Consider the following 23,834-nt stretch of genomic DNA (forward strand, 5'->3'; position numbering starts at 1 on the left):
GCAGAAAACGTCGTTCCAAGTTTCCAGTTTAATTCTGGGTAAGGGAGCAACTAAATTGTTAATCATAATTCCACTGTAGCAATTTGTTAGTAGAACGGCAACCAGTGACCAAATGCCAAAGGTTAGACGGTAGAATTGCCTCTTTTCTATGATTCCAGGAACGCTGCTTGTTTCCTCAAAGAGTGACGCAAGGAATGGGAGCCAAGTGGAGAAGCTGGTGGAGTCACAATAAACCCGTTTGATATAGAGAGTCAAAGAGGTTACCAAGACAGACAAGGAGACGCCAATAGCAATCCACACATTGGGTTGGAACGGGGTGAGATAAAACTCAAAGGTTATAAACTGCTTAGCATAACATGTTATAAATGTATCCCCACTAAAACTCAAAGGGTACGTTTTCCCCTGCCAGAGATTAGAACGAGTTACTATCATGGGATACTGAATTCTCATGATGGAGGATGCGAAGTAGCAAGAAATGTTTGCCTTGCGGATCGCGTCCAGGGATATGTATATATCTGTATCTATCAAATTTTCTTGGTGATCGAAAGGGTTTTTTGGTAGGGTTACAAATTTGTTCCAGCTATCGAGAATATTCCAGCATTCCGCATGTACGTACAACTGTTCCAATTTATACAGCGGTTTGTGTATTGCTTGCACACACATCATATCTTTGGCTGACGGACGCTGCCACCTTTTCAAGCTGCACAATTTAAATTTACCTCTAATAAAAGAAGCCTGATAAGTTGATACTGAATATTGGAAAAGATCGTGTCCAATCTGGTCCAATGCCTCGTGGAGATGGTTTGCGTCTGCGACGGCAATAACGGTAACATTTTGAAATGTAATTAAATATTCTGCACATCTTAGGGAACGCTCCGTAGAAAACGCAAATAAACCAATTGTATAGCGATTTCTTGCCATTTGCGCTTGAACACCGAAGGCAGAGAAATCAATGACCCGGTACAAAACCAGGCTGATTTTGCACTGTCCTACCCGCCCATGCATTGTGTTCAATGACAAATTGGTGACTCGTAAATACGCATCACTCAAGATCCAATATTCCTGCACTTCATAGTAACTTTTTTGTGTAATAGGACAATATACCATTGTTGTCGGATAGAAATTATGAGGAGGAGAATAGTCAAGCAACTCCTTCCCGTCACGAAGAATTTCCAGATCACAACTTGAGGGGACACCGTCCAGAAACTTGCCAATTGGGAATTGCTGTTGCAATTGAACACTGAAAATTGATTGGGCGAGTATACAGCAAAGTATGAAAGAAAAATGTGCAAAATCGGCACTAGGAGACATGACGCTAAAGAATATACATCAAGGACCTCGCCAAACAATATAACGAAAATAGTTGTATTGTTCGGATTGTCAACAGTAGACTAAGGACATATGTATGAATGAGCTAGCTAGCTTTTCTCTTGTATATTTGGTATGTCTTTTAAAAGAGGCTTCACAGTGAACACTAAAGCGATGTGGATTCAATGCAATAAAATTGATGTTAAATACATATTTTTTTTAATTTCTTAAAGCTGCCAAAATGTGTTATCATAATATGTTTCAACTCGAAGACAAGAAAAAGAATAGCTAGGAAAAATGGCTTTGTAATGGCAGCACCCGTTCAGAAGGGAGAGATACGTTGCTATGGGGAAAGACAAACAATTTTCAATTTGAATAATGGTTGCTTCTTTCCAGGTATATGTACCATCAGGTACATACTCCCTGCATTCGAATATGTCAAGAAATCACGCGAGATATTCATTACTGGAAATAAAATCCAGCCTACTAACTTCAAGGAATCCAGGCTTCGATTGGCCGAGAAGTATCGCTAAGAATAGACCGGTTAGAATTTGGGCTACCAAGCATAAACCTTTCATTCTGGCCTTCTGTATTAAATGTATGATATTTCTCAAAAAAGTGCCCACCCTGGAAAAAATCCGTGGCTGCGCCTATGTGGATGAGGGACTAATTATGTTGTGAATTCTTGGAGAAAGGGAGTTCCATATTTTGTGAATTTATTCTGATTTATGGACGAAGATAAGGTGGGGTTTGAGAAAATGCAAGATATCATAAAGACAACTTATTTCCATGTTCATGCCAGTAAATTGCCACGTTGACTAAGACAATTCAAGTCAAGTCAAACACCTTTTTGAAAGTCACCTTGTATTTTGTGTCATGTAGAAAGTCATATATGAATATTTAAAATAGCGTGGATGTCATTTATTATTTAAACCTCCGTCTTTATGCTTTTGACCGATATATGTAGTTGGCAAGTACGTGGTTGGACGCAATACATGTATAATATATTGCGTCCATATTTTATATGAACATTGTTCACATTAAAATATTTTTGTCATAACTTAAACGATTGTATTGCATTTGCACGTTTTTTCAGTTTTTAAGGTTACCTGCATTTGAGAAATGTATCTAAAAATCTTAGTTGATTCAGCAGTAAGTATGTATATTTTTATAGTTAATTTTTAGATCTTCAATTTCACGGCGACGTTTTAAAAAATATTGCATGAAAAATAAAGAATTTATTATTTTTTTAACATTGAACTGCATTAATCTTTTCGTATTTCGGAGCCATAGCGCTTCATATCATATCTAACAGACATGATTTAATTTAAGGATTTATTTTATACCATCCAAAGAAAATATGGATTATTCCAATCAAAATTAATAACTTTGCCTATCATGACTTGTGCAACCAAATTCAACCAATTGATTTATTGTACAACGCTTTTCATTTAAATTTCCAACGAAATACTTTACTGTTTAGCCCGAACCAGGGCTTATGTAATTGTCATGTCCGTCCGTCCGTCCGTCCGTCTGTCTGTCCTTCAATAACTTACGAACAAGCTGACCTATTGAGTTAAAATTTTAGCATAGGTATAGTGCAGAGTTGTTTTAAATACATCAAAAGTATTTAAATACTTCATTTCTAAATACTTGACTACTTGAGTGGTATTTAAGTATTAAAAACTTAAATAACAGAATTTGTTTTAAATATTTAAATACTAAATACTTAAATACTCGAATTTTGACAAGGTATTTAAATAATCAATTACTTAAATACCTGAATATATCTTAAGTATTTAAGTACCGGTTATGTAAATACTCTTTCACCCTTTCCTTCGTAACGATGGATATATCCGTCCCCGAATTTCGAGCGTTGCTGCGGAACAATGGAAATATCCGTCGTCATAAACTTAGCGTTTTGACGGAATAGAGGATATTTCCATACTAATTTTTAAGGCGTTGCGACGGAGGAACGGATATATTCGTTGTCTCAAAATTCGACATAGATACGGAAAGAAGGAAATATTCTTCCTTTTGGTCTGTGACTTTATTGCGTAGTGAAGGATATTTCCTCTCATTTAAATTTTTTTTTGTAATTATTACATTTATTCAATAAATAAACCGTTACAACGCATGTAACCAAGGGGTGAAAGAACGTGTCGTACGTTAAAGTGAATATTATATTATGTTCGAAAATTTGTTAAAATTTACACTTCTGGCGTGATTTTCAATGTTTGTGTCTCAGATGTGCCAAATTTAACAGTTGGTAACCCCTTATCTGACCTTTCGTGACCTTTGAGGTCAAAATGGAGGTCACAATAGAATTAAGGGTTAAATTTCAGCTCAAATTGACATAGATATGTCTTATGACCTTTAGATGACCACTGAGGTCAAAATAAAGGTCACCATTGAAATCACGGTCAAATTTCTATTAAATTGACATATATATGTCCTATGACCTTTAGATGACCTCTGAGGTCAAAATGGAGGTCACCATTAAACTCAACGTTGAAAAATAGTTAAAAATGATGTGTCACATGTCAAAAGTGACACGTGACATTTTTTCGTCCCTTTTCGTCACCGTGACGACGTCATCGTCACAGGTGACGTTCAAATGTAAAACGACATGAATTTTCGAAATATTCGTTGAAAAATAGTTAAAAATGATGTGTCACATGCCAAAACTGAAATGTGACACTTTTTCGTCACTTTTCGTCCCTATCACGACGTCATCATCACAAGTGACGATGTTCCTGCCAATGCTCAAGTTTAGCGGAGATACATATATTCGAATAAACCACTCCATGGGAACAATTTGTTTTCGACTGGTCACAAAACATGCCATGCCAGGAGAACGCACTGATTTTGAGGTGACACTTTTCATGCCACTCCATTGGAACGCAAATGTTTTCTGTGGCATGAAAAGTAACCATGCCCTCCGAAAGGGTTAATAATTGAAAAATATTTTCTCCATGGATTTACACATCTTGAAAAAATCCGATTTTTAGCCCGAGTCAGGGGTTGTGTATGTATGCATGTACCTGCTTTGTCCGGTGTGTCTCTGCCTGTCTGGCTGTCAATAACTCTCGTAAATCTATCCTATCGACTTTAAATTTTGTACTATTTGTACTATTACTTTGTCATTTTCCGAAATTTCAAGTTGATAGAATAAGTTTCACGAAGGTCAAGACGCAAGACGGGCGGATGAACAACACGGGTACATAAGTCCTGAGTCGGGCTAAAATGTCTCCATGATTACATCATTTTTGAAGTGAAATGCCTCCACAGAAAGTTGAATAATTTTGGAAATATTTATATCCATGGAACATATCACTGAAATTTACATTGGCTCCGTGATAAAGTTTGGTAATTAAAAAAGTGCTACGCCACAAGCTATGGTTGTGAGGCGTTGCTATTTCGCAGCAACGGGATATTTTTGAGAATTCTCTTATGAAGGAAAAGGTTAAATAGTATTTAACTAGTGGTAGCATCTGAATTACCAACTCTTAATAGCTTAGATCTATACTCTCAAGTGGAATCGTCAACAAACAAAGTGAGTGCTTGTGAATGAATGAATGAATGAACAAAATGAATGTTTATAAAAATTAGATTAAGACAAGATATGTGGAATTAATAATTTGTAGTACAAGCTGAAAATGAGTAACCAATGTGAAGATGCTTAAAAAGATAAAACACAGATGATTTCTTTAAATTTTCAATTGAACTAAAATTTTCACACAATCAATTTTCAAATATTATAAAATACAGGCTGTTATAATCTGCTTGACTTTGTCCTAATAAAATTAATATATACCTCAGAACACCAAATGAATGCTGTGAATTCGGTAATTAACAACGTCCAAATTTCGAGTTTTGCATCATGTAAAACAAAATTAGTATTTAAATAATTAATTTTTAAATACCTGCAGTATTTAAAATATTTAAATACTAATTAGCTAAATACATTTTTTCCACTCAGGTATTTAAATAATAAATACTAAATACTTGAAATTCAGTATTTAAATTTTAAATAATAAACAATAAATACCCAAACTCGGTAATTAAATACTGATCTTAAATACTGAAGTATTTAAATACAACAACTCTGGTATAGTGGGTGTCCTAAAAAGTTTCTCCCAATGACTTTTTCCCTCGGTTTTTTGTTGATAACTTTTGTATTTTTAAGTTTTGTTGTGAAATGTTTTTTGCAATACAATAATATCAAAGGGAAAGTCTTCTCGCCGGCACAAGGAAATAAGCACCATATCATTATCCAGTGCAGGGTATGGGGTTTATTGAAAATGTAAACAACCGAAACAAGCTAGGATTGCGGGGCATCAAAAAATACTTGAAACCCAACGCAGTTCAGATAGTTCGAGGATACTTTCCCCATCAAAAAAATCCTAACTTGCATAAAAAATTGCAAGGTAATTGGCTAATTCTGCTATATTTAAAAACTGAATATATTGCACAATGGCACTTTTGGAAGAATTAATTACTTTTGGGACTAACCCGGCATGACAAAGGAAGGGTGCCAGACATACATTGGGGCAGTATAAAACGCTTTTAAAGCCAAGTGATATCGGCTAAACTTCGCAAAACGGATGAAAAACCTAGATTTTCGACTATTTTGACACCTGCGGAAGGCGACGATGAGCCGATATATAAGTATGAACACAAATTGGGCAGACGGGAATTATATGGGGCGACCCCTACCGATTTCTAAGACTTTATATAGTTAGTTAGTTGAAATTTAGAATGGAGCCGAAAAATAACTTATAGTGGTGATTCCCTCTGGTCATGGGAAGTAGTCAAGGGAAGGGGATAGTAAATCTTTTAAGAATTTGGAACCAAGTATTTATATAATACGAATAATTGATGATAGTACAAGAATTAGTGCAAAGTAGTAGAACACGATTTTATAGAAAGTAGAGATAAACATGGGTTTACTATTATTATTTATTTATTTATTAGCATTTGATATGGCCATGAGCCCTCATCAATACAATATTGCTTAGTAAACGAAATGAGAACAGATATCCCGTGGGCGCAGGGAAACCCGTGGGATAAAACCTGGCCTGCCTCGAGAAGCGTGGCACCATTTGGCACGGGTAGAATTGGAAGATTTACTTTTGAATTAAATATTATCATCCGTTTGCATAGTCATACATTAATAATTACATATTGCGATTTTTATATGCTTTGCGGTAGTTGAGGACTTTGTTTTGGGAGTTTGCTGAAAGCTGTTGACCAGAAGGCGAAAATTGCGTTACAAAAATTTGAGTTATTATTGTTGTTGTTGTACAAGTGGGTGAAGTCTTGGGAGTTTGAGTTTGGGGACAAGTTGCTTTGTAGAAGTTTTCTGGGGTCGATGAGTGAGTTGCATTCGAATAGATAGTGGTTGAGGCTGATTTTCCGAGGGAGCACCAAGGGCAAGCCGCCTTATCTTGTAGGGGGGCTACCTTATCTTTGTATACTATACGGTGAAGATTGACTCTAGTTTGTGCTAAAGTTTGGGCCGCTGGAAGGGCAGGATCTAGTAGCAAATATTTTTCTGTGGAAGCGTGGGTTTTGATTTTTGAGTAGTCTGGTGTCCAGGCCGAGTCGGTCATTCGAAGTGTGTGCTTGTTGAGAAGGAATGTAGTCAGTTTGCCGATTATGAGTTGCTTCTGTTCCGGAAACACATTTTTGAGTTGATCGTAGGGTTGCGAGAGTAGGTAACCGTCTTCGGTTAGGTTAAGCCACTTTTTTAATTGTTTTGCCCAGCTTCGTTTTGCTGATGAGATTCTGGGCTCCCATCTCAACTGCCACTTTAAACATTGTGCGAGTAGTGTGTTATCATCTTTTTGTAGGATTTTACAAATAAGGCGCAGAGTTGCTTTCACCATTTGGAGAGATGTATGTTGGCTTCCGGTCTCTAATCTGACAACATATCCTGGGGTGGACTTTGGCAGGCGCAAGAGACGCTTCCAAAATTGACATTGCGGTTGCTCAAGCTGGTCTGCTTCTAATGATAGTCCCCAAATCGGAGAGCAGTAGAGAAAGACTGAGTTGGTGAGAACATGGGTTTACTAAGCAATCCCGGTTCGGGCTAAGCAAACTGTCCTGATAGGTTTCGTAATTGAAATCGTAATTTCGTAATTGCAAAGTGGGCTAATAGGATATGTGTGAAAAACATCTATGATTTGGGTGGATGCTTTTACATTTTCGTTGGAAAAAAATGAAACCCGTTGCACATTGCATTATTGGCGATATCATTAATTTTGGTTGGATAAAACTGTATTTTCGTTGGACCGTTTAACTGGCATCCGGTATCCAAAAGCTCGGTAATTTCACGGTACGGCCCTGGAGTAGCTTAATTAAAATCAACCAATCGGACATTTAATGTCATTACCATTTATAGGAGGAGCCAATTAAATTTTTATGTTACTCCTATCGCGTCAAATCAATTGTATGTTGCGTTAAATCGAAAGTATTTATCTCGAATTTTTAAACTCCGCAACTTAACTTTGGTCGATCATCTGGTGGAATTTTCTTGTGTAGCAATTCCCTGCATGCAAATTCTCAGAAAATTAGCTCGGAAACGCATATGCCTCTTTTATGCACAAAGGAGAAGGTTCCACGGGTGGTTAAAAATGAAGTTTATTTCGCTTACTTTTAATAAAAAATCGATAAATGTTTTACCCAGGCATGGGAACACGATTTTATTCTTAATTTATAATCTTTTCCGGTCAGGGGATCTACACTTTATAAAGTGTTGGAAGAGATTAAGTCATAATACGCTTATTAATAAGGCCCCAAAGGAGCTACATAAATGCATCCCTTTTGGACCTTAAGGAACCGCTGAAGCGCATTGGAGAAGCTTAATAAAGCTCTACTGACGCTTTACACTGCAAAATTCTCACCCCAAGTAGAATCAAACACTTATATACCTTTGCCAAAGATTTTTCTTATTTTAACGAAATGTATAATGATAACAAAGCTAACCGTAATTTTTTCAAATCGCTATTCTGCTATTGGATTGATGTTTTCAATTTTTACGACTTACTACTTTAAATGATTAATTGATGTACCAAAATATGACATGTTGATGAGGGCTGCAGGCCATATATCAATAAATCTATACTATACTATACTATACTGAGGCTTTATTAAGCGCCTGATTCATACATAACACGCAAGATCGTAACTGTTCTCATGTGACGCTGAAAATTGGGATATGTATGTATATAGCTCGAATGTGTAGCTGTACTGTTGGATCTTATGGACCGTAATGCCCAAGAGTATAATAATATCCAACACCGCAACGTGCTATCCATATATTACGTGATCAAAAACTCTAAACCCTAACAACCACCCACCCACCCACCCAACGTATACATATTTACATCAAAGGATTGGAAATTGTAACATGACAAAGATAGTCAAACCTAAACCTCTCACCCACTAAAATGATGACGTAATATATGAATGTTCCTCCATTTACAGGGCTCGAGCAAAATATGTCATATGTAGATACATACATATTTAGGTATGTGTGAAAAAGGAAAACGTTTCCATGCTTTCCGTTCCTTCGCATCTCTGCATTTTCTACTTTGCTAATCGCATAGCTGTTCAAACCACAGTGTGGATCCACAAAGTGGACTGTGGTGTGGAATGTGAACACGATTTTTTTGTGGTTTGTGGAATTGTGGATTGTAGTTTGTGGAAGGGTTTGTGGTTTGTGGAATTGTGGATTGTTGTTTGTGGAAGGGTTTGTGGTTTGTGGAATTGTGGATTGTTGTTTGTGGAAGGGTTTGTGGTTTGTGGAATTGTGGATTGTGGTTGGTGGATTGTGGTTTTGTGGATTGTGGTGAGATAATATGAACAGCTATGGCTAATCGTTCCACTTTGTTTAACGGCATCCCTCACGTGCATGAGTCACAGGGCGTGAATCAGAACCCATTTTTAGTGATAAGAAATCCTTGGGAGACATTTTCAACTAGAAGTTAATTAAACCTTGCTGTTTTAACTTGCAAGGAATAAGAACTCAAAAAATACTATATTATTTTTGCTCCAGATTATTATCTTGGTTTCTTCAAATTTTAATTTTACATACTTTCAAATAATTAATAGTTTGAGATTGTTTAATTTATCTGACTGAAATCGAGGATTTCGTTCCATTCATTTCCAACATAAGGAAAGTATTTGCTCGTTGTGGGAAGGAATTTGCGTTTGGTAAGTGGTATTTTTGCCTTCAAGAATTATTACTAATTTTTATGCGTTGCTAATTACTTGAGTTTGTAATTAATTACTAATTACTTAATTAAATGTGAGAAGAGAAAGGAATTAAGTAATCAATTACTAATTACATAAGTCGGGTAATTAAGTACAACCACAGTTACGTCAAAAGTAGTTAATTACTTAATTACAAATTAATTACATATTTTACATAATCATGGAGCTACAATGTTACTTAAAAGTGTCCATGGTATAGTTACACGGGTATTAATTTCCCGGTATCAAATTTCCTACCCCTTGGTCTTAAAATTATATCGGTTAACTGGTAAATTTATACCGATCCGTAAAAATTTGCTATCGATATGGTAAAACGTTATTATCGAACTATTACTGAGTTATTTTTGAGTAATTAATTACTTTATTACGCAATTGAAGCCAATTAATTAATTACTAATTATAATTACATTGCCACAAAATAACTGAAGTCTAATCACGAATTACTTTGTTACTTTTTGTAATTAATTACGTAATTAATTAATTTTGTAATTAATACTAATAATTACCTATAATTACAATAATTACATATTAATTAACCAGCGTATAAGCCCGTCTTCACCGGGTGAGCGAGAATTATAAGCTGGAAATGTCGGTCGGTAGTGAAAGTAAAAAAAAATCAAGCTTCTAGGAGAGACAACTACTCATAGGTAACCACCATCAGATAACCACTCATAAGATAACTATCCTAAGACATTTAATGTTTTGAGTTTAATTTATTCCGAATTTTCGCGCCATTCGGAACTTGACTCTCTTGACATTAACTTCCGTCACGGAAAATTACTTTCACTTCCGTTGCAGACAAACATTTCCAGCTTATAATATAGATACTTTACTACACTGTTTCATGTCCTGTGTACGGTCGCAGATCTGCCACAATTTGCTCTCGTGGGTGGGAAAGGTACCGGAAAGTCCAGCCTCCTTGAATCTCTCGTCGGGAAGGACTTTCTCCCCCGCGGCGCGACAAGAGCTCCACTCGTTCTGAATTTGCGAAAATCCGATTGTCAGGAGCAAGGCATTTTTCTACATCGACCTGGGGAAAAGATACACGATTTTTCCCGGATTAGAGAAGAAATTGCCAACCGTACAGTTATTCTCGCAGGTGCGGGACAAAATATCTCGAGAATTCCAATCACGCTGACGATATTTTCACCGGAAGTGGCGGTTTAAATTTGATCGATTTACCAGGTTTTATATTTACAAATACTCATATTTTATAAACTTTGTCCTTGCTCATTCCATAATAATATGGGTATTCACGTCAATTTTGTAAACGTCGCTTCGCAGCATATATTCGCAAATTTGCCATGTTTGCGAAGAGTTGCGATGCGACAACCAATCAGATTGCTTTATTTCTTTATGAAACATATCGTCGTAAACAATTTATTGCCATATCGCCGTCCGAAAAAATTTTAATTTCTCCTCATTTTCAGCAATGTTGCTAGACAACCTTAACCCTAACTCCGTCAAAGCATTTATTTTTTAAAAATTGGCCATGTAAAATATGTAGATTGTTAACGACACAGATTTCGCAAGCACCGCAAAGTTGCGAAGATGTGTTCCAATGCGACGGTTTTATGACGTGAATGAATAAATGACGTGAATACCCCCAATGTATTTGACTATGGACTATTGTCCCATGAAATATAGGACTTGTTCGTCTCAGCCTAGACTGCCAACCTGACAATTTTGTGGAACAGACAAAATCCACAATAATGGAGTATATCTCGAAGGAGGAAACTATTATTCTCGCGGTTACCGCCGAGGGCTTGGTTATGTCGCAGGCACTTGAGCAGGCAATGATGGTGAGAAAATGCCTTATTTAATTCCACTAAATATTATTATACGTGTTCAAAAAAAAATATTTATTCATTCAAAGTCTTGAACAAAAATATGCATTCCTTACTCACTTATTCATAATTTGTAAAAGAATATGCATTAATTATTCAAAATTTATTCATTATTCACCATTCGTTCATTATTCATGTTATTCAAAATTCACGGCATTACTATAGATGAATTTCTCAACTTTCCCTATTTATTAAGCATTGAATTAATAACAATGAACGATGAAAAAAATATCTATTCATTATTCATTCACACGAAGTGAATTGATATTCACTCAATATTCATTTATAAAAAAAATTATAATAATATATTCATTCAATTTTTGAATATTAAATGAATAATGTGTTCATTCATCTTGAAATGAATAAATGTGAACATGTATGAATATTTGAATATTATAATTGTTCCGACATTTAAACTTTTATTGGATTTTATTAATTTTGTTTAGGTCGACCCGGAAGGAGCAAGAACAATCGGTGTCATTACCAAGCTTGACCGCGCCCAAGATATTGCGATGGCCGAGTTGGACAATAAGGTTGTCCCTTTGAAGTGGGGCCATGTGGGGGTCGTTCTTCGCTCAGAAGCCGTTAAGTGTTGGAAATATTGAATTTTTTCTGTCCTTAACCCTTTAACGTGTACGATTAACGACAAGAAAATGCATCATTAATACGGGGGCGGTATAAGTATGTTGCCGTCATGGCGCGGGAGGAGACATTTGGGAGTTTTTATAAAACTAAAAAAACTGAAAATTCAAATATTTAACATTGCGTTATATTGGGAAATATCCAAATTTTATGTAAGAAAATGTTAAAATTTAGCATTGTATTGTCATGGGAGAAATCCCTCAAAATTGCAACATATTTTCCGACGAGGGAAGAAAATGGTGAAACTCAACGACCTCCTCAATTGTCTAGGGAACGTCCACATAATACGTTGGCCGTTAACCGAGATTTTCATATCCACCCACCCACCCCTATCCTCAGTGTTTCGGGTGCAAGTAACCACCTGCAAGAAATAACCGCAACAAATTGGTTTCTTGCAGCAATTTTTACCCGCAAGAAATGCAAAGTGCAAGAAACTCCTTCCCGCCGCCATAGTTCTGAAGGCGCGTCGCTAGATGGCGCTACGTTTCTTGCACTTTCTTGCATTTCTTGCACCTTGCATTTCTTGCATTTCTTGCTTACTCCCGAATTAAACCATTTCTTATAAAACGACTACATTTTGTCTTCGTCACAGATTCAAGGACTGGTGACTGGGATATAATTGATAATTGTTTTATCATAATTTAGCATATTGGGAATGGAGTGACGATTGAAATGGCCCGCGAGAAGGAACAAGTTTTCTTTGCGGAGCGCCGTGAATTTGACCACCTGGCGGGGAAACTTGGAACGCGCTATCTATCCTCGGTCATGGACGAATTGCTCAGGATGAAAATCATTTCTTCCTTAAAAGGATTAAAGGCCGACATAGTGAAAGGGCTGGAGGAGGCAACGTGCAAAATTGAGGAACTTACTCCACTTTGTAGTGCTTCACACCAGCAAGATTTACAGGTTAGTCGGTCACATAAAAGTGGCTTTTTCGTAATTATTGTGAAATTTCTATATGCTCGTCATTCGCTTGCACAAAATACGGGTTGTCTAAAAGTTTTCCTTTTTAAATCGTGCCCTAAGGTCTCATGGCTCATTTTCAAACTTTCAAACTAATGGCATGATGTGGAGAATATACACTGTAAATAATTTTACAGTCATATACGTTACGAATTTTGGTAAAGGTTTTTGCAACAGTTGGTAGCTTTTTACTACAAATTGGTAAGAAATTATTACCAACATGGTTAAGATTTATTACCAAATCTATACCAAATTTAATGCGCGTTATTACCGTATCTGCAGAGTCATATACGTTACGAATTCGGTAATAAATCACAATAATTATTACCAAATTACTTACAGTGTACTTAACGTAACTGTAAGATATCCCCAGACTTCGGACACGACTCCCTTTTAAAAAACTCATATCTTATATAAATCAATACAGAGGATACAGTAATTCAGCATTTGTAAATAGGATAAATACAAATAATTAAAAACAGGTTAATGGACGACATCATAAACTCCATCATCGTCGACCTGACAGGAAATACCTCCACACTTTCGCCGACCACTACTGGTTACAGTTCAGGGTCTAAAATTACCAAAATGGTGGAACACCATAAAGAAAAATTGCACTCTGAAATCTATGATATTAGTGAGGAAACTATTGGATACGTCATCGTGAACTCAGCTGGGGTGAATTACCTCCAATACAATCTAAACGCTGTACTTCAAAAGGTCGTGCATGACGAGCTTGCCAAGCTTGTGGAACCCACGACCGCCGTCATTGATGAAGCCAAACTGCTGATTGGCAACTGCTGCAATTTGGCGAGCGTGAAACTGTCTGATCATCCCGTACTAATGACAATGATTCAATCAAAACTGGAACAAAGTGTGGAAAACCAAGCAAGGAAATGCAAAAAACCTGATGACTTCTATAATTAAATGTCATCAGGTGTACCTTAATCCGGATGTCGTGTCCGATGCCTCGCCAGCCCTTAAAGTGGTCCTTCATATGGGTGGTTCGAAAGTATTCTCTCCGGTGAGTAAACTTTTGGGCGGCCCCTCGGTTTCTTACTTGGACAAGCAAAAATCAAGCATGGATGACTCCAGTCCCCTGGAGAAGGATGTGCGTACTTATTTGTTTATTTTTGACTATTTCATACACTCTAACAAACCCGGTAACGAAGTTATTACCAGGCGGAGTATATAAATATTTGACTCTACCGCACGGTAATTTATTTATTGTTGAGTTGTAGACATTTTGTTACCAAACCGGTAATAACCCCGGTCGAGAAATTGGAAAATATTACCAGTTGGTAACTAATTTTCTACCACTCAATAATAAATTAATTACCATGCGGTAGAGTCAATGAAATGGGTACTCCGCCGATAATAACTTAGTTACCGGGTGTCTTAGAGTGTAAATTATGCACAGATTTATTAAGGGGTGAAAGCCCTTTATAAGATCGTTATGTCCGTCTGTCCGTCTGTCTGTCCGTAGCTCCGATAACTTTTGAACGGGAAGACATTGAGACTTGAAATTTTGAACGTAAACTCCTAACGTCAAGGGACAGGACGAGTTCGAAGATGGGCACTCTGACGTCGTCCCCTGTGACGATGACGTCGTCATAGTGACGAAAAGTGACGAAAAAGTGTCACATTTCAGTTTTGGCATGTGACACATCATTTTTAACTATTTTTCAACGTCGAATTTAATGGTGACCTCCATTTTGACCTCAGAGGCCATCCAAAGGTCAGATAAGGGTTATCAACTGTTAAATTTGGTACATCTTAGACACAAACATCGAAAATCACGCTATAAGTGTAAATTTTAACAAATTTTCGAAGATAATATAATATTCACTTTAACGTATGACACACTTCTTTCAACCCTTGGTTACATGCGTTGTAACGGTTTATTTTATAATGGTAACAACCTATTTCTCTAGTTGCAGGAGAAAATCCAGAGCGTGAAGAATCTCGCCATTCAGCACGTAACTGCTTCCCGGTCAGCAATTGTGGCCATGCTGCCGGCCACTATTAATCTTCTCATGGTGGTGAAATTCTTGCAAGAAATACTGCCCAACTTAATCGCTGAGAGTCATGATGAAATTGTAATTTGTCAAAATCTAAATCTAATCACGTGCTCGTTTCTGTTTTGTATCTTAGAAAATTTTGTCATTTATGTTGTTAGGAGGAATTCATTTTGGAGAATATGCCGGATACTGACGACCTTTCAAGATATCAGATGCTCCAGCAGACCTGCGTGCAATCCATGGGACACATTTCCAACCTGCGAGCTGCCCGCCGAAGCAAGTAATTGGGGTCAATTGAGTGTTCGTAATGTCGGCGTCAATTTTTCTTTTGAAAATCTGACCCAATTGTTATTTTCATTATTATCTGATCACCAGACGGCGGATATGTATGTAAATACATATTATTTAGAAGTTTTTCATATCAAATCGGATCGAAATAAAATTTCGTATACTGACATCCTGTCTAACGACGGTTGCAAAAATTCAAACATGGTTTTCCATATTTTAGGCTTTTCGTAGATATTAAATATTTTCTTACATAATTTGAGGATTTTCCGTACATATTTTCCTGTATGCATATTATATTTCCAGCTTTCTTTTGTTTAATTTGTTTGAGCCCACTGTAAATAGGTCTGGCTAACATAATAAATCGATACATTTGACGACAAAATAAATCTCTATACATATTTATGTATGCAACTACATAAGTTAATGATTAAAATGTGTGAGCATATGTACGTTGGGAGACCTCCGTTGTAAATTATCCATAATATTTAAATCCTCCCTCTACCATAACCAGAAGCTATACACATTAGACGCAGTTTTTAATGCTAGTCCAATGATGTGACAAAATTTCCGGGCTGATATGACATTTGATCAAGTTGTGGTATTGAGATATCTACTGAATATATCTAGGATTACAAAATTGTATATTTTATCAATATACGAGCAAAATTGGATATTTTGTGAAAGTTGAAGTAAATACATGAAAACAGGGCTTTTTTCCTGTTTTATACACCTCTGAGTGGGTGTGACGGGCGCAAATGGGGCCATGGCATCAAACCACTTCAGGGTGCAGGCTGGCATCTTTATCGTTACCTTATCTCGAGTCTCATACATATCCTATTGCTAATACCAATTTTGTCATGTACCTGATTTGCTTTTGAACGACATATGTATTTATGCTAAAAGTTTCCTGCATTATTACACACTCCTGAAACTATAATTCACGATTTTACGATCTCTTTTCCGCCGCAGAGAAGGACAATACGTTTGATTTTAAGATATTTACTTTATATGGAATGACAATATTTAGATATCAGTACAGCTTCGCAGAGCCTGAGCCAGAGTATGTTTCATACGACATCATTGTATTGGCGAGGTGGAATATGCACATTATATATTTTGAAAATAAAACTGTAAAAATTTTTAGGTATTTGGCATTACCAATTTCAACGTAAATAGGAAGCTAATTCTCTGGGGCGATGTAATGTAGCCAGTACAAAATGATGAGAGCATGCCAAGTTTGGACGAAATTAAGCTTGCAATTATGCTTTCCAGTATTTGGGGGGATTTGAAAAATTTGGGGCACACTGAGAACAAACACTGTTACACGTGTGCCCTACTACTTTTTGATTTTATTGGACACGTGTAAGACCGTTTTTAAATAGTTTCGCGACAACACTGCACACACCATGTAAAGGTTCCTTAGAAGTTGGTCAGGCAAGTTCATGGCCGGATCAATATTTTTGTACATGAATTACTTCACTCTATTTGTGTAAATACGTATTGAGTGCGTGCATAAATTGGGTACGTGCATAAATTGGGTACGTGCATAAATTGGGTACGTGCATAAATTGGGTACACTCTTAGCAAAACGGTATTGAATTTAATTGAATCATCACCAAACGGAGTGCATATATGACTTAACCAAATTGTGATAATATTTACCCCACATTGTGATAAATCTGCCCCACAATGTGTAAACTTAACACTGGATAGTGAGGATTTAACACATTGTGGGGAAGATTTATCACAATGTGGGGTAAATATTATCACAATTTGGTTAAGTCATATATGCACTCCGTTTGGTGATGATTCAATTAAATTCAATACCGTTTTGCTAAGAGTGTACGTGCCCAATTTTTGTTCCTGAAAAATATGCTGCATTAGGTATTTATTATCCTGCTCGACAAGTTTTGCAAGGAGCATAGCTTCCCTCAAATTATCCTTATTCTCATTTTAGGGTACTTCCTTTTCATGGGATGCAACTTGTATAAAACAATTTGCATTTGCAACTTGTTTATAAAATTTATAAATTTTTCTTCCGTCTTATCTTGTATGCCAAATTTTCCTCGCTACATTTTCTAATAATAAGGAAAAGGAGAACACCAAGTCGGGATGATAGATGTGTAGCGTAAAACCTAAATTTATAGCCCTATTCTAATTATAGCCGTCTCTAAATATGTATAGCCGGGTATAGGGACCAAGATTTCAAAATTTTAGCCGGGTCTCTAATTATGGCTTCCCAGAACGTCTCTGTATTCCCAGCCTATCAGCCTTAGAAAATCTACCGGTGTACATGTCGGATCTTTTGATAATTGATAAAACTAGAAAATCATTACTCAAATTGTGTAAGCTGAACTTATATCGTTTCAAAATTTGAAATTTGAAATCCAAATTGGAACCAAAACAAAATACAGCCGGGTTTCTATTTAAATATAGCCGCACTCTAAATAAAGTTGAGTAAATCCAGTTGAGTAAAGTGAATTTGGTCAAGTTTTGAACAAAGTTGGACAAAATTTAAACTTCAGAAGAGTAAAATTTACACAACAAAGTTGAGTAAAGAAAGTTTTAATCAACATTGAACAAAAATTGACTTTTTTGTTGATTAAATATAAAATTAATCAATGTTGGGTGATAAATGCCCAAAGGTTGATAAATTTTCACTCAATAGTTGTGTAAAATCAACTCTCCCCATTTGACATATTTTTCAGCCACAGGCATGCCTCCAGTTGGTTACAGCCATTCATAATGCATAAGAGAAACAAGAATAAATAAATTTAACTTTCTTTGAAATTAAAAAAATGACTCAGCGATTGGAAAAAGCTCTTGAATCTACCGGCTTAGCCCAATACGCAGATAAGTTCAAAGGTAAAGTTGTATTCTTTTATTTTTTGTGATTTGCTCTTATTTTTGAATAGTTATGAACTCAAATTTGAATCAAATTATTTATTTTATTTTTATTTTTTTATTTATTTTTTTTACAGAGAACGATGTTGACAAGTCCGTTTTTTTAAAGTTTCTGGACGGTGCCGAAGGATCAGTGGAAGAACGTTTGTTTGCTGAAATTTTCCTATCCGTAGGATGGCCACAAATTTAAGTTAATTACAGTAGCTAGAGAGGTTTTCATTCAATTCATAAAGGTGAGCATACATACATTCTTTAATTAATTGTTTGTTCTAATTTTTATTCTAATTTTTAAGTGCCTATTTCTTTTAAATTTTTAGACAAATGAAGATTTGGAAGAATTTCGGTTGTCAGAATCAGTGAGAGAACAGCCATTCGTTTTGTATGTCGGAAATTTGAAGAACCTCGAGATTCAACAAGCCTACATCATGTTGGAAAGACGCCTCGTTTTAGCAGAATCTCTTGTAAAAGCAGTGGATACATGCTTCAAAATATTCTACGTTCTGCAACTCCAATTTCCAGAAGAGTGCTCTTGTGAAACGCTTAATTATTTTAGTTCCCGTAATTTAGTTTTTGATAATCATAGATTGCAAAATTATTATCATTTATAAGAAATAAAAGAACAAATAATAAATAAAAATATGTTTTAATAAATATAAGAGTGAATTTTGATCAGCATAAAAGACAAACTTTGATCAACCAAAGGGTAAAATTTAATCATTCAGTTGAGCAAAAATTCCACAACTTCTTGAGTAAATTTTACTTTTAGTTGTGCAAAAAGATTGCTCAACAAAGTTGAGTAAAATTTAAGCAACGGTTGTGTCATCCTCTTTTTTACCCAATGTAGGGCAAAATTTTACACAACCTTGTAAAAATTTTCTACAACTTTCTTTAGAGTGCGGCCTCCAATTATAGCCGGGTCTGTGACACTCAATTTGGAATTTTAGTCCCGGCTATAAATAAAGAATTTACGGTATGTACATATTTACATATACCTAGCTGATTTTTTAGAGTATGCATGCATACAACTAAATTGTAATATTTTAGCGAACTTGGTCCATTTATCGTTCGCTACGAGAGGAATCTACATATTTATCAGCATCATTTCTACAATTCGTCTGAAATGTTCTCGGTACGACAGTGAGTTTATTGTTTGCAAATTATCATAGAAAACTTATCCAAATTTCGCTTTCTAATAATTTGCATTCTTAGCGGGGAAACGGTCGCCAATGTTGCTCACATAGTCCAGGGTCAAACTCAGGGCGAACTTACGGAGCGGGGCATCGCCATGGCAGAACATTTGGGTCGCCATCTAGCGGATGAAAAATTTACCAAGGTTTATTCCTCCGATTTAAAGCGATGTCAGGATACCACGGTCCAAATCTTGAAGCAATCAAAGAATAAGACACAACATTCTCCCGTTTTCGACAAACGTCTACGAGAAGTGGTGACCGATTTGATTTTAATGTCAAATAAACGATCGTAAACGCACATAAGGAAGTAGCTTCAGACTACCTCACCCCAACCACTCCAACGACATCGCGAAAATACTCAATTTCACTGAATTTTATCTATAGATTCAATTTCACTTAATTTTATCTATAGATTCAATTTCACTAAGAATCTCATTTTGCCCCGACCACACCCCCTGGCCCCAAATGGGTGTGGTCGGATGACCCTAAACGTTGACAAGGTTCTCCCCCTGGGGTCTTGCGTATGATGACAAAAACTGATTTTAATTATCTTTATCTGTTCCCCCGTTACCCTGCTGACAGACAGACAGACAGACGGACGGACAGACAAAGTCTTCGCATAAAGTAGCTGAAGCTACTTAATAAATTGCTACGTAAAAGAGAAAGCGTTTATCTACATGATGAGTTGGAAGAAAGTGTGATGCATGCATGTTTTTGGGGAAATAAATAGGTTTAAAAAATTATTATCAAATTTTGTCCTGCCTAAATAGTTCTTCGGTGATCTGGAACTCCAACCGGAATCGGTACTTTGGGAAGTCAACCGCCAAACGGGGAATCACTTCCCCTATTTCAAAACTCCGAATGGAGAAAGTTTTCAAGCAGAGGTCAACGCCGACCAATTTGGCGTCGGCGGCGGCGCCAATTTTGGGGATTTTTCGGCGCGGCGCGGCGCCTCAATGTTGAAGGGATAGGGAAATAGATTTATCGGCGGCGGCGGCGCGTATAATTCCATCGGCGTATGGCGGCGCGGCGGCGTGAGATCGGCGGCGTTGACCTCTGTTTTCAAGAAGTGAAGGCCCGCTCAGGAATTTTCTTTAATGTAAAACTTCAAGCAGACATTTTTCTTAGGTGAGGCAAAAGTAAACATGATTGCCCGCAAAAAAAAGCGTCACCATGGTTACGGCGAAGCCTAAGTATGCTTTCGTATACACCCTTTGAAACTGTCAGCGAGGCTAGAGCCTGAACGGTTAATCCTACGCAAATGGTGTAAAGAGCAATCGTGCAGAGGAGAATTAGGAGATGATGTTTTTCAATATGCCCGATAGAAAAGTTTATTCTTGGCTCTGAAATTTTGATTTGAAACTTTGAAATCAAAATTTCAGATACTTGCGCCAAAGGACCATATACATAAAACCTGATTTTATCACGCAGAAATCGGTTGCGCGTCATTTAAAACAAACCCGACTGAGATCGATCCAAAACTGAAAAAGTTTTGATGGAGGCATCTGAAACTATTCATGTTGCTAAGCATTTTTTATCAGAATTACAATATTTCTAGCTAGTTACCAATATAATAATTTTCTAGATACAAGTAACTGTCAACTGTGTTTACCAAATTACTGTTCTTGGCCAATCGCCCAAAAACTTTGCATAGAAAACATTTAGACACGTACTTCCTGCCACATTGAACTCACATTGAACTGTGCTCTAGCCTGGCTCAGAAGATTCCTGAGTTGGGCTTTCCTTATGATTATAAATCTGTTAAACCTCCCCAGGCTCGTAATTTCAAAATACGGGTCGCTTCTCGGGAGGAATGGCTAGATATGTGCGACAACTACCTGGAACTACCTGGGCTCCTCTGTTTTACGGATGGGTCTAAGAGTAAGAGTGGGTCTGGTGCAGCCTTCATAATTGGTGAAGGCGGAAACTTTATGGATGGGGCTAGTGGCGTTATACCTTTGGGAGTGTATGCTACGGTCTTCCAGGCTGAACAGATTGGAGTTCTTTCGGCGTGTAACTACATGTCAGCAAATCCAAATCAACACAAAGAAGTGAACATCTTTGTTGACAATCGCAGTGTCCATGACTCCCTACTAAGTGAGCGGCTGATGTCGTCGCTCACGGTGGAGCTTCATAGGGCGCTGCAGCAACTTAGTATTCACAAAGATATTACCTTACATTGGATCCCTTCTCACTGGGGTTTATGGGGTAATGAAGAAGTGGATAAACTGGCTAAAGAAGCTGCCAGTATGACAAACTGCGGTCCAGAGCCAGTTATCCCTGTCAACTTAACAATTGGAAAATTTTCCATCAAACAGTGGGCTCAAAATGAACATCGGGTCTATTGGTCTAACTTACTTAATTGTAAGATATCAAAGTTGGCCCTGCCAATACCTTACAAGGGTCTCAGTGGGAAATCACTTGGGCCCACGAGGGATGGTATGAGGCTAACAACTTTTGCCATCACAGGACATTTTAATTTGAATGGGCATCTATATAAGATGGGCCTACTTGAATCTCCCATCTGCGAAAAATGCGGGGAAGGGGACGAGACAATGGCTCATATACTTCCAGACTGTCCCGCTTACAGTGCCCTGAGATTTAGCACCTTCCTTCGTTCCACCTTAAAGATGGAGGAAGTATGGGAGTATCCTCTCAAAGATGTACTGGCCTTTTTAAGGTCTGGTAGATTCGCCAGCTTTGTAGCTGGGGAATCGAGAGAGGCTCCGACACAATAATCGCATGCGAGTGTATTGAGGTGTCTGCAATAGGTCCAAATGGTGACCTGCGCGGCTGGACTGCTGCCCCTATGGGCAGGACTCCTCCTCACATAATACATACATACATACTTCCTGCCAGGAAGTTCCTGGTCAGCGTTGGGAAAAATCCGGATTAGGGATTCATGATTATTGATCCGGACTATGATTAATTGCAAATTCTTTTGTATATTTCAACAATTGTATAATTATAATTAAGTACTGTCAAATTAACTATCCGTTTAATGTCGGTACATTGCTACATAAGCATGTATACTTCATTTTAACAGGCATTTTCGATTTTAAATTTGAGCATCGTATATAGATATATTTTGGATTTAAGTGTTTGTAAGTTCATATTACAATTTATAATCTAACCCAGAATAATTAATCTGAAAATTGCTAACTCCTAAATTAATTAAACAATTTGGATTGTTTGATCCCTAAGCCTGAGAAAAAAACACTTATTAGTCAGCCAACTCTGTCAGCAAAAACAATCATCAAATATTTGACTTAAAAGCCTTTGAACCATTGAAATTAATTTTGCGACCTCCTGCGGGTATGTTCAACTAATTTGTTAACTAAAAACATAATCAAATGTCCTCATTTCAAAAAGCTGACAATATTTAAAAGACAGTGCAACAATTTTGAGTAGTGCAATTAATTGTCTCAAAATGTGTATCACCTTAAATACATGAAATAAAATAATTTTAAAAAAGCTTGCTTAGGCGAGGCGCTGCTAAAAGTGAAAAACAAGACCACTGGGCATATCTATTAAATATCTCGTACCATTATCCTTGTAACAGGAGTTGGCGGCTTTGCATCACCGCGATACCAAACATTTTATGCTAAGCCGGTAGCAATAAATAAAATATTTGGAAAAACAGAATCTGGGAATTCTCAAAATTATCATTTATTACTTTGTAATTCGAATTTAAAACTAGTTGCTCTATCATGTAAATACAATTAGGTAATACACCCTCTCGTGGTGTCTTCGTTATTCATGTCTTGACATTTTAATTTCTTGAAATAAAACCCGCAAAAATTGTGACACACAGCAACCACTTACTCCTCATCTTTCTACATACTCTCCTCACTCGAAATTAAAATGCATTAGATTCTTTAAGTTTACAACCTTTGTTAATTTTGTTCTATATAAATGCGTGATCTGAGGATGAGCTGAAGATTTGCCGTTCATCTTCACCGGCAGATTCTTTGATGTCGAATAAATTCGCCAATCCAGCGGCATAGGCATTTTGATACGGTATCAATATGCCTATGTTGTGCAATAGACTATTAAACTGCATTAAGTGCACCGAAATAAAAAATTACACTAATCCTTAATCAAGAATTAATTAGGATTAATTAATTTTTAATCCCGAATCAGAAAATTGTGAATTAATCTCTAACCCAAGCAAATGAAATTATTTAATTAATCCTGGATTAGCATTAATCCCTAATCCTTAATCCAACAAAAAAATTCATTAATCACGGATCTCTGAAGCTTTGTGTGTTGCTATTGTAATAAACGGCGTGGGGTCTTATACGGTCAAAATGTTTGGCCTCGTGGTGAGGCAAAGCCGCCAACTCCTGTTACAAGGATAATGGTACGAGATATTTAATAGATATGCCCAG

The 23,834-nt window shown here is 36.7% G+C and overlaps 2 protein-coding genes and 1 long non-coding RNA gene across 5 annotated transcripts; all 3 read left to right on the top strand.

The window, feature by feature from the left end:
- Positions 1-9,341: 9,341 nt before the first annotated feature.
- LOC118432851 lies at positions 9,342-12,132 on the top strand. The gene is made up of 4 exons (XR_004833148.1): positions 9,342-9,528; positions 10,454-10,773; positions 11,236-11,390; positions 11,882-12,132. It is a non-coding gene; the product is annotated as an uncharacterized LOC118432851 (long non-coding RNA).
- An 85-nt stretch (positions 12,133-12,217) lies between these two features.
- On the top strand, positions 12,218-15,719 carry LOC110861252. 3 transcript variants are annotated; one of them, XM_035844562.1, is made up of 4 exons: positions 12,218-12,983; positions 13,523-14,151; positions 14,975-15,139; positions 15,220-15,719. In XM_035844562.1, the coding sequence occupies exons 2-4, from the start codon at positions 13,951-13,953 to the stop codon at positions 15,343-15,345; spliced, it is 492 nt and encodes a 163-aa protein (XP_035700455.1). In that variant the 5' UTR covers positions 12,218-12,983; positions 13,523-13,950; the 3' UTR covers positions 15,346-15,719. The 3 variants fall into 3 exon arrangements, with proteins under 3 accessions (XP_035700455.1, XP_035700454.1, XP_035700456.1); XM_035844561.1 differs by lacking the exon at positions 13,523-14,151; XM_035844563.1 differs by lacking the exon at positions 12,218-12,983 and having other exon boundaries at positions 13,382-14,151.
- Positions 15,720-21,266: 5,547 nt separating this feature from the next.
- On the top strand, positions 21,267-22,181 carry LOC110861253. The gene has a single exon (XM_022110356.1). It carries the CDS (start codon positions 21,267-21,269, stop codon positions 22,179-22,181), a length of 915 nt encoding a protein of 304 aa, XP_021966048.1.
- Positions 22,182-23,834: the final 1,653 nt, after the last annotated feature.

The sequence above is a fragment of the Folsomia candida genome, unplaced genomic scaffold, assembly GCF_002217175.1.
Source record: "Folsomia candida strain VU population unplaced genomic scaffold, ASM221717v1 Fcan01_Sc039, whole genome shotgun sequence".
Taxonomy (NCBI): Eukaryota; Metazoa; Arthropoda; class Collembola; order Entomobryomorpha; family Isotomidae; genus Folsomia; species Folsomia candida.